This window comes from Chelonoidis abingdonii, chromosome 22, assembly GCF_003597395.2.
Source record: "Chelonoidis abingdonii isolate Lonesome George chromosome 22, CheloAbing_2.0, whole genome shotgun sequence".
Classification (NCBI taxonomy): Eukaryota; Metazoa; Chordata; order Testudines; family Testudinidae; genus Chelonoidis; species Chelonoidis abingdonii.
Window position 1 is genome coordinate 29524290 of NC_133790.1, and position 13798 is coordinate 29538087.

The 13798-nt window shown below is 62.1% G+C and overlaps 1 protein-coding gene across 1 annotated transcript in view; it reads left to right on the forward strand.

The window, feature by feature from the left end:
* POLE (DNA polymerase epsilon, catalytic subunit) overlaps nucleotides 1-13798 on the forward strand; it is a 38606-nt gene extending 24808 nt beyond the window's left edge. The window contains exons 30-49 of the mRNA XM_032768303.2: nucleotides 100-318; nucleotides 589-798; nucleotides 1672-1815; nucleotides 2908-3048; nucleotides 3491-3644; nucleotides 3728-3834; nucleotides 4051-4227; nucleotides 4624-4847; nucleotides 5006-5226; nucleotides 6087-6291; nucleotides 6674-6847; nucleotides 8538-8663; nucleotides 9378-9498; nucleotides 9678-9861; nucleotides 10269-10400; nucleotides 10523-10716; nucleotides 11056-11256; nucleotides 11344-11469; nucleotides 12916-13005; nucleotides 13246-13798. Of these exons, the coding sequence (XP_032624194.2) occupies nucleotides 100-318; nucleotides 589-798; nucleotides 1672-1815; nucleotides 2908-3048; nucleotides 3491-3644; nucleotides 3728-3834; nucleotides 4051-4227; nucleotides 4624-4847; nucleotides 5006-5226; nucleotides 6087-6291; nucleotides 6674-6847; nucleotides 8538-8663; nucleotides 9378-9498; nucleotides 9678-9861; nucleotides 10269-10400; nucleotides 10523-10716; nucleotides 11056-11256; nucleotides 11344-11469; nucleotides 12916-13005; nucleotides 13246-13356 (3261 nt within the window). The 3' untranslated portion in view covers nucleotides 13357-13798. The remainder of the gene's footprint in view (nucleotides 1-99; nucleotides 319-588; nucleotides 799-1671; nucleotides 1816-2907; nucleotides 3049-3490; nucleotides 3645-3727; nucleotides 3835-4050; nucleotides 4228-4623; nucleotides 4848-5005; nucleotides 5227-6086; nucleotides 6292-6673; nucleotides 6848-8537; nucleotides 8664-9377; nucleotides 9499-9677; nucleotides 9862-10268; nucleotides 10401-10522; nucleotides 10717-11055; nucleotides 11257-11343; nucleotides 11470-12915; nucleotides 13006-13245) is intronic.

Below are 13798 nucleotides of genomic sequence, written 5' to 3' on the forward strand. Positions count from 1 at the left end.
GGACTGTCCAATGCTGTTTGCCTAGGCCATGTGGAGCCCTGTCTGTTCCCACACCCTGGCCACCACAGCTGAGCCCCCCTGCCCTTGTTCCCACCCCAGGTCACTGCCAACCAGCCCCAGGAGGACACCCCCTGCACACAGATTGCCGACATGGAGGATTTTGGGGCTGCCAAGCCCGTGCAGCCATCGGTTCCTATCGCCAGTAAGCGCAAGCGGGTCCCGGTGGCAGGGGAGAGCCAGGAGATGTCTCAGAACCTGGAGCTGACCCAGTCCTGGCGGGAGATCCTGGGCCCGCCCCCGCCCACTGGCACCACCAAGGTAAAGATGCTCTGGTGGGAGGCAGGGCAATAGCTGAGATGCTCACTTGTCTGGGGAGCAGAGGGGGCAGTCGTGGGGGCAGGGGGAGGGCAGGCTTAGCCCAGCTCCATAGCCACGCCCCAGAGCCTGTCCTGGCTGGGGAGTTGGAGGGGCTGGGTGGTAGCACATATCCATACCTCAGGGGATTGCCCTGACCGTGCTGGGTCTGTTTGCAGCTAATAGTACCTCCATGATCCTCGCCCCAGTCACCCCCCTTTGCTCTGCCCCCAGGAGGAGCGCCTGGCCTGGCTCCGGTACCACAAGAAGAAGTGGGAGCTGCAAGCACGTCAACGCCAGGCCCGCCGGAAGAAGCGGCGGTTGGAGGATGGCGAGGTGGTCCTGGGTGGGGGTGTGATCCGGGATGGGTCCTCCAAGGGGCTCAGCAGCTACCTGCGCAGGACAGCCCGCAGCATCCTGGACCTTCCCTGGCAGATTGTGCAGGTATTAGACAGCAGGAGGTGGAGTGTCTCTGCTGAGTCCGTCACGGGTGCTCAGCCTCCGCTTGGAAATCCCTCCTGCAGACTCCCAAGCTGGTGAATCCCAGGTGGACCAGGCGGGACCTCCCAGCCCAGGGGTCAGGTGGCTCTGTATGGCAGAGAGGGGGCTCGACCCATTGTCCCTGGCCAGGATTGCTGGGTGGGAGAACCCGGCTCATCCCCTGTGGTGCTGCCATTGAGCCCAGCTGACTGGGGCAGGGAGGAAAATGGTATCTGGACCATGACCTGGACTGTGAGCTCCTCCTTGCGTTTGGGCACCCAGCCTCTTGCTGCTGCGGTGCCGGTCGTGGCCTTTGAAAGCCCCTGGCTGGCCTGGAACTGCAGCCTGAGCGTGTGACAATGATCCACACCTTGCCCTAGCACAGAATGCCTGGCCACAGGCCGGCACTGGCGAGGATCTGCTGGCCCTGGTGGCATGTGCACGGCTCCTTTCAGAAGCAGTGTCACGGACTGGAGGCTCCCTGGGAGCAGACTTCAGTGGGGATCTCCCCTAGCTCAGGGCCTGGATTTGAGCTAGGAGGGTTTGGCCTCCAGGTCCAGGAAGAGAGCACCCCTGGGGGGCAGTAACTGAGCACGTGCAGGGGATCAGGGGGTGAAGGCATGGTATGGCCAGAACACCTCTGCCTCTCAAGTCCCAAGGTTGAGAAAACATCCAGTGTGGCTGGCAGCCCCAGAGGGAGCGGCATTCTCTCGAGGCAGGTGCCCAGGGTTGGGGTCGGGTATCCTGAGCAGGGGGCCCTACAAGCTCCTGGGTGAAGAGTGAGTAACACTACGCGCTGCCTCCCACCGGGCCTCTGAGCCACCTTCCTGCCTGCAGGTTGCTGAAACCAGCCAGCCGGGCCTGTTCAGGCTGTGGGCCGTCATCGGGAGCGACCTGCATTGTATCAAGCTGAGCGTCCCACGTGTCTTCTACGTCAACCAGCGGGTGGCCAAGCCAGAGGAGGGAGCCGCCTACCGGAAGGTGAGGGGAGCGACCTCGGCTCCACTGGCTGCACACGGGCAACGAGTCTACTGCCCGAGGAGGGCAATCCTGTCAGATGGAGGCCAAGTGCAGACAGTGTGCTGTGCGGGGCCCTCTACCCAACTCGGCCAGCGCCCCTCAGTCCTGCCCCACTGCCCTTCCTGTCCCAGCCCCACCCCCACCCCTCAGTCCCGTCTTGCCCCGCCCCTCGGCTCAGCCAGCGCCCCTCAGTCCTGCCCCGCAGCCCCCTGCTGTCCCAGCCTTGCATCCCCCCCACTGCTCAGCCAGCGCCCCTCAGTCCTGACCCACAGCCCCTGCTGTCCCAGCCTTGCCACCGCCCCCCCCACTGCTCTGCCAGCCCCCCTCAGTCCCAACCCACAGCCCACTAATGTCCCAGCCCTGCCCCCCAGCTCTGCCAGCGCCCCTTAGTCCTGATCCACAGCCTCTGCTGTCTCAGCCCTCTCCCCGCCACACACGCACACACTGTTTGGCCAGCACCCCTTAGTCCCTACTCACAGCCCCCTGTTGTCCCAGCCCTGCCCCCTAGCTCTGCTTGCGCCCCTCAGTCTCTACTCACGGCCCCCTGCTGTTCCAGCCTTGCCCCTGCCCCCCCCACTGTTCAGCCAGCACCCCTCAGTCCTAACTCACAGCCCCCTGCTGTCCCAGCCCTGCTCCCTCAGCTCTACCAGTGCCCCTCAGTCCTGACCCACAGTCCCTGCTGTCCCAGCCCTGCCCCACCCAGTGCTCCTCAATCCCAACCCACAGCCCCCTGCTCTGTCAGCCTTGCCCCACCTCCTGCTGTCAGCACTCCTCAATCCAGACCCACAGTCCCCTGCTATCCCAGCACTGGCCTACTGAGCAGAGGCAGACAGTTATGGTGATTTTGAGATGTGCACAGTGGATGAATCCACTGGACTCCTTTCCAGGTGGAAATGGGCTAGCACTGGGAGGTGGGTGGCCTATTCTGCCAGGGCCTGAGCCAGTTCTGGGAGTAGCTGTAGTTATGTAGCTCTCCTTGGGGCGTTTGGGGCTCCCCCAACCCATGGGAGGAGTGCAGACTGGTGGACGGTTGTGTGTGCATCTTCCTGGCAGGTGAACAGGGTGCTGCCCCGTTCGAATCTCCTCTACAACCTGTATGAGTACTCCGTCCCCGAGGACATGTATCAAGAGCACATCAACGAGATCAACGCCGGCCTGTCTGCCCCAGACATCGAGGGAGTGTACGAGACTCAGGTGACCATGCCTGGTACCCACCAGGGTTCTGCCCCAGAGACAGACCTGGCTCCTAAACTGCTGGGCAAACCTGGCCTCAGCTTGGGAATGGGAACACAGGCTCCCGTGGCCTACTCGGGTGTTACCCCAACCTGCCTGAGGCCTGGGAACCCCCTGTCTGCAGCATCAGGTGTCCTGTCGTGGGCTCAACAGGGCTGTCCCTCCACAGAAATGCAGCAGCATGTGCCACCCCTCTTCCCTGGGAGCTGTGGGGTGAGGGGAGGGGAAGCAGGTCACCAAGTGAGATCACACAGGGAAATGGGGCAGGGCAACAGACCTGCCTGAGCGAGCCATGGTCCCTCCACCGGCGACTACCCCTCTGGCCTGCCTCCACCCACGTGAAGAGCTGCTGGCCCAGTGTCAGTACCTGTGATGGAGGCTGACGAGCTCTGCCCCTCCCCAGGTGCCATTACTGCTGCGCGCTTTGATCCATCTGGGCTGCGTGTGCATGGTCAGCAGGCAGCTGGTCAGGCACTTCACCAGCCGCGAGGCTGAAACCTTTGCCCTGGAGCACCTGGAGATGCGCTCGCTGGCCCAGTTCAGCTACCTAGAGCCAGGTAAGGCCCGAGGCTGGGTGTGTTGGCAGGAGGGCTGTGGGGCCCAGCCCCACGGCTCTGACCTGTCTGCTCTGCGTTCCTAGGGAGCATCCGGCACATCTATCTCTATCACAACTCCCAGGGCAGCAAGGCACTCTTTGGTCTTTTCGTCCCATCGCAGCGCAAGGCCTCTGTCTTCGTGCTGGACACGGTAAGGGGGGGGGCTGCAGGGTGTCTTTAGAGGGGCTGGGATGTTCTGTGCTGCTTTGGATTGTGACTTCCCAGTGGGCTCCAGCAGGAGCGCGGCAGCGTTGTTCTCCAAACCCCTCTCAGCACAGAGAAATGTAGCGTCTGGAGCCGCTGGCCCCTGGATGTGAGGACTGGGGGCCTTGCTCCCCCCCCGACCTGCTCTCTCTCTTTGGCACAGGTGCGCAGTAACCAGATGCCAAACCTCACCAACCTGTACTCAACGGAGCGCAGCACCATGCTGGAGAAGGTGGGCGGGGAGCTGCTCCCTCCGGGCAAGCACACCTTTGAGGTGCGAGCCGAGACCGACCTCAAGACAGTTTCCAGAGCCATCCAGCGCCTGCTGCTGGGCTACAAGGTAGGAGCCACCTCAGGCACCGCCGCTTGGCTAGACACGCAGACTCGGCAGCCGACCATTGGCGGGCAACCCAGCACTTTATACCCACCCCCAAGCCCTGGCTGGCCAGCCATCGCCCTAGGCTGGTGCGGTCTCTCCCAGTGCAGGACAAGCCTTGCAGGTAGGCCTCCCAACTCGTTCCTTGGGGCCATGTCCCCATAGCCTCTGCTTCCAGCCGTGGTGACCAACGCGATGGAGAGGCGGACCCGCCAGCTCTGCAGGGTGCTCTGACCCGCTGTCAGGGCGGGTGTGATCAGCCATGGGCACTCACTGGCCAGGCTGCAGTTTCTCCCCCTAGGCAGAGGCCTCCGCACTCCCCGCCCCAGCCAGCCCCAACTCCCCTCCCGCTCTATGCAGGACGAGCGCAGGGGCCCCACGCTGATCGCTGTGCAGTCCAACTGGGACGTGAAGCGGCTGGTGAGCGGGATTCCTGTCTTCGAAGAGTTCCCCTTGGTTCCTATGCGGGTAACAGATGACATCAGCTATGCCGTCCTGGACTGGCAGCGCCATGCTGCCCGCCGCATGATCCGCCACTACCTCAACCTAGACACCTGCCTGTCGCAGGCCTTTGAGATGAGCAGGTGAGCTGCTGCTGCTGCCCCCTGTCTGGGGACAGGTGCCTGGCCCAGAGGGAGGGCTATGGTTGGCTCTGTCCTGTGCCCCCGAAATGGGACAGGCCAATGTCAATCGCTTTCTCTGTACCTGGGCTGAGCCCTGCCCCTCGCCTTCCCCGCCCCAGGTACTATCATATCCCCATCGGGAACCTCCCCGACGACATCTCCACCTTCGGCTCCGACCTCTTCTTCTCGCGCCACCTGCGTTGCCACAACCACCTGCTGTGGCTCTCGCCCACGGCCCGCCCGGACCTCGGGGGCAAGGAGGCGGACGACAACCGGCTGGTCATGGAGTTCGACGACAGAGCCTCGGTGGAGATCAACAACCCGGGCTGCTATTCCACCGGTGAGGAGGAGGCTGCGGGGTGCTGGACTGTTGCTCGGGGAGTGAGAAGCAGGGTGGGGAGCCAGCCTGCTGCCCCACAGGGGTAGAGTGTTTGGGGGACTGCTCAGCGCCCTGCCACCAGCCCACCTTGGGCTGCCATCCTCTTGGCTAAGCCGGGGTCAAAGTGGTTGATACTGAGGCTGTTTTTTGGTGAAAAGTGACATGGACATAGCTACGTTGTGAACCCACCCCCTCCGCCTGATGCAGCCGTGCCGACAGAGCCCACGGTGTAGACACAGGGTAACTGAGAAACCCCACCTAGAAGTGTAGGCTGCATCTGTGCTATGGGCTGTGCTGGTCTCTGGAGACCAGAAACCCCCAGGGAATGCCGGGGGCTGCAGGCACCCCCATGGTCACCCCAGCTGTCCTTGGAAAGTCAGCCCATTATCGTGAAACCTTCAGAACCAGGCAAAATGAGCCAGAGGCTGAATAATACCGAACAGGCTGCCCGGGCCAGTGTCCCTGCGACTGAGACACTGAGCCTCTTTAAACGCCAGCAAACAATGAAATCCTGGCTGCGGCTAGCGACTGATCAGCCAGCTAGTGGTTGTGCAGACCCAGGCGGCTGTCCTGCTTCATCTGAAACGGTTCAGGGCCCTCCATCTCCACAGCAGCCGTTGCTCCAGATAACCAGTCCCTACCACCCTCCCCAAGCATCGTTCTGTACAAAGCCACAGGGTACCTGCATTCTGCAACGGTTGCACTGTAAATAGCTCCACGTGGGGTTCGCTTGTGTTGAGCCATAGACTTCAGTGGGGCCAGGAGTTTGCCATGCTGGGGCCAGGGAACTTCCCTCCTGCTGACAGGCTGCTTGTATACAGTGTGCCTGGAGCTGGACATCCAGAGCCTGGCTGTGAACACCGTCCTGCAGTCCCATCACATCAACGACATGGAGGGAGCCTCCAGCATGAGCATCAGCTTCGACGTGATCCAGCAGGCGTCTCTTGAGGACATGGTGACAGGGAACCAGGCCGCCAGCATCCCGGCCAGCTACGACGAGACCGCCCTCTGCTCCAACACGTTCAGGTGTGGCCACACAGCCAGCGTACGGGCCAGGATCTGCCAGGTGCTCTACTGGGAGACGCCTGGCAGGGGCTGGGGGGTATTTGCCTGCCCAGCAGGCATCTTGGAGCAGCTGTTCGAAGGGCATGGCTGTGGGTAGCCAGGAGCATGACTCTGGGCTCTGGGGACAGGGACCTTCCCCCATTCCCTGGGCCTGTAGGTGTTGGCAGGAGGGGACCTGGAGGTTTGGTCTATGCAGGGACACCAGAGTGCTGCCCTTGTAGCTGTGGGTGGGGGGTGGGTGCTGCTGGGTTCCTCCAGGAGCATTTGGAGGAGTCAGGCTCCAGCTGAGGCCTGTGGACTTGGCCCAGAGTTGAGCAGGGCCTGATCTCTGCTCTCCTGGCAGGATCCTGAAGAGCATGGTGGTGGGCTGGGTGAAGGAGATCACACAGTACCACAATGTCTATGCCGACAACCAAGTGATCCACTTCTACCGCTGGCTCCGCTCGCCGGCCTCCCTGCTGCACGACCCAGCACTGCACCGCACCCTGCACAACATGATGAAGAAGCTCTTCCTGCAGTGAGTGAGGGCGGGCGGCTGGCAGGGCCGGGGGGGCACTATAGGTCACGGTGCCAGCTGCTGCCAGGTCCCCTGAGAAGCTAGCTGCAGGTGGGTAGGGCAGGCCCCAAAGTGGACCTGGTCACTCCATTCGCTGCTGTACTCCTCTGGCTCTGGGGAGAGGGCTGGAAGCATGGACAGCCTCTGCTGTGCTATGGGACTGCATCGCAGGCTAAGCACCCCTAATGGGCTCAACAAGTGGGGCCTGCTGGGGGGCCATAGTGGAGCTGGGGGGACAAGGCATGATGAGACCTGCTGGGGGGGCCACGCCAAGGCCGGGGGGATGAGACATGGTGAGACCTGCAGGCAGGAGAGGCTGTGCCGGGCCTGGAGGGATGAGGCGAGCTGAGACCTGCGGGTAGGGGGCACCAGAGCTGGGGGAATGAGGCGGGCTGAGACCTGCAGGCAGGGGAGGCTGTGCCGGGGCTGGAGGGATGAGGCATGCTGAGACCTGCAGGTGGGGGGCACCAGAGCTGGGGGGGATGAGGCGGGCTGAGACCTGCGGGCGGAGGGACCGTGCTGGGGCTGGGAGGATGAGGCGTGCTGAGACCTGCAGGTGGGGGGCACCAGAGTTGGGGGGATGAGGTGGGCTGAGATTTGCAGGCGGGGGAGGCTGTGCCGGGGCTGGAGGGATGAGGCATGCTGAGACCTGCGGGTGTGGGGGCCGTGTTGGGGCCAGGAGGATGAGGCGTGCTGAGACCGACAGGTCAGGGGCACCAGAGCTGGGGGGATGAGGCATGCTGAGACCTGCAGGTGGGGGGCACCAGAGCTGGGGGGATGAGATGGGCTGAGACATGCGGGCGGGGGGACCGTGCTGGGGCTGGGAGGATGAGGCGGGCTGAGACCTTGCGGGTGTGGGGGCCGCGCCAGAGCTGGGGAGAGGAGGCATGCTGAGACCTGCGGTTGGGGGGCACCAGAGTTGTGGGGGATGAGGCATGCTGAGACCTGTGGGCGGGGGGCACTGGAGCTGGCGGGGGTCAGGCTTGCTGAGACCTGAGGGCGGGGGGCACTGGAGCTGGGGGGGTGAGGGGTGCTGAAACCTTTGGGCAGGGGGCCGCACCAGAGTTGGGGGGGATGAGGTATGCTGAGACCTGGGGGCAGGGCGAGGCGCCAGAGCCAGAGGATGAGGCGTGCTGAGATCTGCAGGTGGGGGGCCGCACCGGAGCAAGGGGGATGGGGCATGGTGAGATTTGCAGGTGGGGGGAGCCGTGCTTGGGTCCAGCGGCTCTCAAACATCACTGGTTCATGTAGCACCTTGAACAATGGCTGTGAGGTGAAGGGCTGGAAGATCTGGGAACCCTGCACTCGCCTGCGCCCAGAACAGGTGATCCAGGCTGAGAGGTTCAGGGCCTGCTCCCATTAAATGCAGGAGGGGTCATGGCAGCACCTTTGCGTGGCTGTCAGGGCACTGCCATGCTAGCCAAAGGGTAGTGTGTGCAGCCCAGCCGGCTGGGCTGGCCATGCCCTGGGCCAGGACTCCTGTGCCCAGCACCCTGCCAAGGGGAGCTCCTTCAGAGATGCGATGCCCGGCGGGGTCTGCTCCTGAGGCTGTACCTGTGGAGGAGGTTGGGGCAGCAGTGCATGGGCCAGAGCTCTCTATGGGGCAGCATTGGCCTCACATGCTTCTCTCTCTTTCACACCCTTCCCCCAGGCTGGTGGCTGAGTTCAAGCGACTCGGCTCTTCCGTGGTTTATGCCAACTTCAACCGCATCATCCTATGCACCAAGAAACGGCGCATCGAGGACGCCATTGCCTACGTGGAGTACATCACGAACAGGTGTGTCTGGGCAGCCGGCCGAGTTCCCCTGGCCCTGCAGTGCAGGGCTGAGCCCCACAGCCGGGGCATGCGGAAAGGCTGCAGCCGACGGCTCTAGCCCGGATGTGGGCAGACCAGCTGGGGGAGGTAGCAGTGTCTCTCTCCCCAGCAGAAGTTGGGCCAATCAAAGATGTTCCCTCGCCCACTGCATCTGCCAGTCTGACTCCTGCATACCCCAGGCCAGTGAATTTCCCCTAGTGCCAGCTACGCCCCCTGGCCTGGCTGACTCTCAGCATGCCGGAGCTGGCTGTGTCTGAGCCATTAGAGTGCAGGGGCTCCCCACGGGCCTTTGGGTCTGGGGGGTGCTTCGGGTAGGGGGCAGCCTGATGAGCACAGTGTGTCGTCCCGGAGCCCCTGGATCAAACATGCCCTTTTGTCCCCAGTCCTGGAGCCTCTTTGGGGCAGGCCCGGCACCCATGATGCCCCTGGTCAGAGTAGAGCCATGCTCCAGTCATCTTATGCCAGGCCCACTCCCTGAAGAGGGTCTGATTTGAGGGGGCTCTACTGGCTGGCTGGGCAAGGGAGTGGCACCCCCACATGGGGCACACATCCCACACTGCCCTCCTCTCTCGGGCCCCAAGGGGACTTTCCTCCAAGGTGCAGAGTAGAAGGCAGACCCTGGGCGGGCTGAAGTCTCCGTGTGTCTCTGGGTCACCATCATCTCTTCCCTTCCAGCATCCACTCGAAGGAGATCTTCCACTCCCTGACCATCTCCTTCTCCCGCTGCTGGGAGTTCCTGCTCTGGATGGACCCAGCTAACTACGGCGGCATCAAGGGGAGAATTCCCTCTGGGGAGGTAAGCGCCCAGGGCAGGCTGGGGCACACTGTGGAGAGGGGAGCAGGGGCTGTGCCAGGCATGGGGGCAGGGGGATGGGTTTTCTCTGCTGGGCATCAGGCACTGTTAGCCCCTGCGGGAGGTGAAATGGGGCTAGGAATCAGGCGTGTAACTGTCCAGCACTTGGCCCTTTGGTTTAGACGGGCACCAGCAAAAGGCAAGCGGGTGCTGAGGAGGGCGATGAGGATGAAGAGGAGGAGGCTGAGGAGGAGGAAGAGCCGGGGGAGGCCAGTGTGGAGGATTTGCTGGAGAACAACTGGAACATTGTGCAGTACCTGCCCCAGGCAGCCTCCTGCCAGAACTACTTCCTCATGATCGTGTCTGGTAAATGCACCCCCTGCAGAGCTCATGGGGGGCCCTCTCCCCCAGCACTTACTACTGCACCCCACAGGAGCCAGATCCAGGCTCTTCCCTGCTGCCCCTTGAGGTGCTCAGTGCTGCCCCCTGGTGCTCAATGAGGGCTCCCATCTCTGCCCATCTGTTATGGATGCTGTCCATTAGGGTGACTGTGTTGTGATAGCAGCTGGGAGCCCCCAACCAGACAGCACCGTGCTGTGCGGGTGGGCATTCCAGCTGAGGGGGCTCCCCGGGGACTGGGGTGGTGCATGCCTGCCAGGGCGTCCCCTCCTGTCCGCCCATCAGGTGGCTCTGTGCCGGGGGTCAATCCGAGGCAACATGGGGTGCCATACTGAGATTGTGGTTGGAGCCTTGCCTCTGCCCCCTCTTTCTAGCCTACATCGTCGCCGTGTACCACAGCATGAAGGAGGAGATGCGGCGCAGCGCCCCCGGGAGCACGCCTGTCAGGAGGAGGCCCAGCAGCCAGGCCTCCCAAGAGGCTGTGGGCGAGGTGGGCACCATGCCTGGTGAGTTAAATTCTTCCCTTTGCCCTGGGCTGCGGCCTGCCGGACGCTGGTGTGTGGGTGAGGCGAGCTGGCCCCGTCACGCTGCAGTCTGGCTCAGGGCGCCTTTTCCCCTCTCCCCCCAGGCGTGATCACCTTCTCGCAGGACTACGTCTCCAATGAGCTCACCCAGAGCTTCTTCACCATCACCCAGAAGATCCAGAAGAAGGTGACTGGCTCCCGCCATGCCACGCTGCCCTCAGACATGTTCCCAGCGCTGCCCGGATCCTACCTGCCGCTCAACAACCCGGCACTGGAGTTCATTAAATACGTCTGCAAGGTTAGCGGTGCGCCTCCTGCGCAGCAGAGCCCTGGACCTACTGAGTCAGCAGGGCTCTCTCCTTCCCCCTGTGCCCAGGACTCTGCCCCAGCCAGAGGAGGCACAGCTACCCTGCGGTCTTCCTCTAATCTGCAGCCTGCCCATGCCACTCACCTCCTGCAGAGAGCAGGAGGCCCTGGCACAGGGCTTCAGCCCGCTAGTTTCCCCAGGAAGGATTTACCCCTCCCCTGCTGCCCCAGTCAGCTGCCATCACTGCCCCAGGGATTCTGCAGGTCATGTGAGAGGGGCACAGACCCCCACCTTGCAGCCGGTGGCTCATGCAGCTCTCCCCTCCGGCAGGTGCTGTCTCTGGATGCCAACATAACCAATCAGGTGAACAAGCTGAAGCGGGACCTGCTGCGCCTGGTGGACGTGGGTGAGTTCTCGGAGGAAGCCCAGTTCCAGGACCCCTGCCGCTCCTACGTGCTCTCCGAGGTGATCTGCCGCAACTGCAACTTCTGCAGGGACCTGGACCTCTGCAAAGACCCAAGCCCCTGCCAGGTACCAGGCTGCCACGGAAGCTTGCTGGGATCCCACACTGAACTCTAGCAAGTGCCCCGCTCCTGCTCACCCTGTCTCTGCCCTTAGGATGCCGGTGTGCCCCCAAGCTGGGTGTGCTCCAACTGCCAGGCGGAGTATGAGCGCGGCTCCATCGAAGCGGCCCTGGTGGAAGCCCTGCAGAAGAAGCTGATGGCCTTCATGCTGCAGGACCTGGTGAGAGGCGGAGGGAGGGACTGTCTCAGTGGGGCCCTTGCTGCTGCTAATGTCCAGCTGCTGGGCATGGGGCTGCTGTCCGCACAGCGGCAGGGGAATGGGGCGTCCACTTGAGGCACATAAATCATAGAATATCAGGGTTGGAAGGGACCTCAGGAGGTATCTAGTCCAACCCCCTGCTCAAAGCAGGACCAATTCCCAACTAAATCATCCCAGCCAGGGCTTTGTCAAGCCTGACCTTAACAGGAGAGACTCCACATTCCTGGGCGGAGATCCACCACGCTCTAGGTAAACACCATTCCAGTGCTTCAACACACCCCTTGGTGAATAGGTGTTTCAATATTCTCACTAGACTCCCCCCTGCAAACTTGAGTACCATGCTCCTTGTTCCTTGTCAATCTGTCAACCTACTGAGAACAGTCTAAGATTTTACATCCTCTTATGGAACACCCCTTTCAGGTAGTGTGAAAGCAGCTCATCAAATCCTTCCTCATTTTCGTCCTTCCTCAGGACTAAAACGAATTTCCCAGTTCCCTCAAGCCCTCTTCAAAGTCACGTGCTTCCACCCCTATCATTTTTTGTTGCCCTCCGCTGGACTCTTTCAATTTCTCCAATCCCTCGTAGTGTGGGGCCCAAACTGGACAGTACCTCCAGATGAGACCGATCCTCACCATTTGTTCTATATAGAGGGGAATGATCATGTCCCTCAATCTGCTGGCAGACACCTTCCAGCTCCTTAATACAGACCAATGCCGGTAGCCCTTCTTGGCATACAAGGCCACGACGCCTGCTGACATCATATCCAGCATTCTACATCCCCACCTGTACCCCTAGGTCTTTTCTGCAGAATACCTCGCTGCTAGCCACGTTGGTCGCCTAGTCTGTAGCAGTGCATGGGATTCTTCCGTCCTAAGAGCAGGACTCCGCACCTGTCCTTGTTGAACCTCATCAGGTGTCTTTTGGCCCAACCCTCTAATTTGTCGGGGTCCCTCTGTATCCTATCCCTACCCTCCAGCATAACTACCACTCCTCCAAGTTTAGTGTCTGCAAACTTGCTGAGGATGCAGTCCATGCCATTCTCCAGATCATTAGTGAAGATATTGAACAAAGCCAGCCCCAGAACCGACCCCTGGGGCACTCCACTAGAAACTGGCTGCCAATTAGACATGGAGCCATTGGTCACTACCCGATGATCTAGCCAACTCTCTATCTACCTTATAAGACTGAGCCCAGTGCCTTCTGGCTGGGCATGATTGCAGTGTGCTTAGCAGCCAGTGTTGGGGAGTAGGAGCTGGCTTCAGCCTCAGGGGGACACAGCCCCCTTTGCAGGGCCCTGCTGGCGACTGGGGCCAGACAAAGCGAGGCTGTCCCCTCGGCCTGGCACTGTGGGCTGGGGCCCAATCCCAGGGCTAGCCCCTCACCTCAGCAAAGCTCCTCTGCTCCCAGGTGTGTGTGAAGTGCAAAGGCGTGAAGGAGACACACATGCCCATCTACTGCACTTGTGCTGGAGACTTCACCCTGCTGATCCAGACCAAGGTACGTGCTGCCCCCGTCAGACCCACTGTGCTCCAATGGAAATGGTGGCCAGGAGTCGAGCAAACCCAGCCCCCTCCTGGCCCAGCCTCTCCTCCCTGTCCCCGCTGGCTCCTCACGTCCTGCCCTGTGCCTGGTGGTGGTACATGCGCTCTCCCCCCCCCCCCCCCACAGCAGTGCCATGCCTTCCCCTGTGGGCTGCAGCCCAGCCTCCTCTCCCAACCGCTCCCTCTGCTCCCGCAGGCCTTCGTGGAGCAGATCAACGTCTTCCACAGCATTGCCCGGCACTACGGCATGACCCACCTGCTCGAGACCATCGAGTGGCTGCTGCAGCTGAACCCGCAGCTCCGGTGATGACAGACCAGCCCCCTTCCCCGCTGCCATGGGCCCCAGGAGCAGGGGAGTCTCTGAGCCCTGCGCTGCAGCAGCTTTTACCACTGGCTGTTGGCACCCCCGGCCTGCCCCTTGGCTTTCCTGCAGCCAGCTCCGAGGCCTGTAGTGTGACTGAGGTCAAGATGCCAGCTCAGCCGTGCCCAGCACTGGAGGCTTTGAAGAGACTGAAGCTCTCCATGGTGCAGGGCAGCCTGAGGGCTGGGCAGCGCCATGCTGCCCTGGCACTGACTGACTGAAAGCTCTCGCTGGCTGCCCTTGTAGAGGAGCAGCGGAAGTGAAGCCAGGGGCAGCCCTGCCTTTCAGCGGGGCTCCTTTCTGCACCCGCAGTCCTGGGTGCAGGTGGGTGGCTCTGCTGGTTTTTATGAGGGTTTTTGATATGTTTGTGAATAAAGAGTTGCTCTGA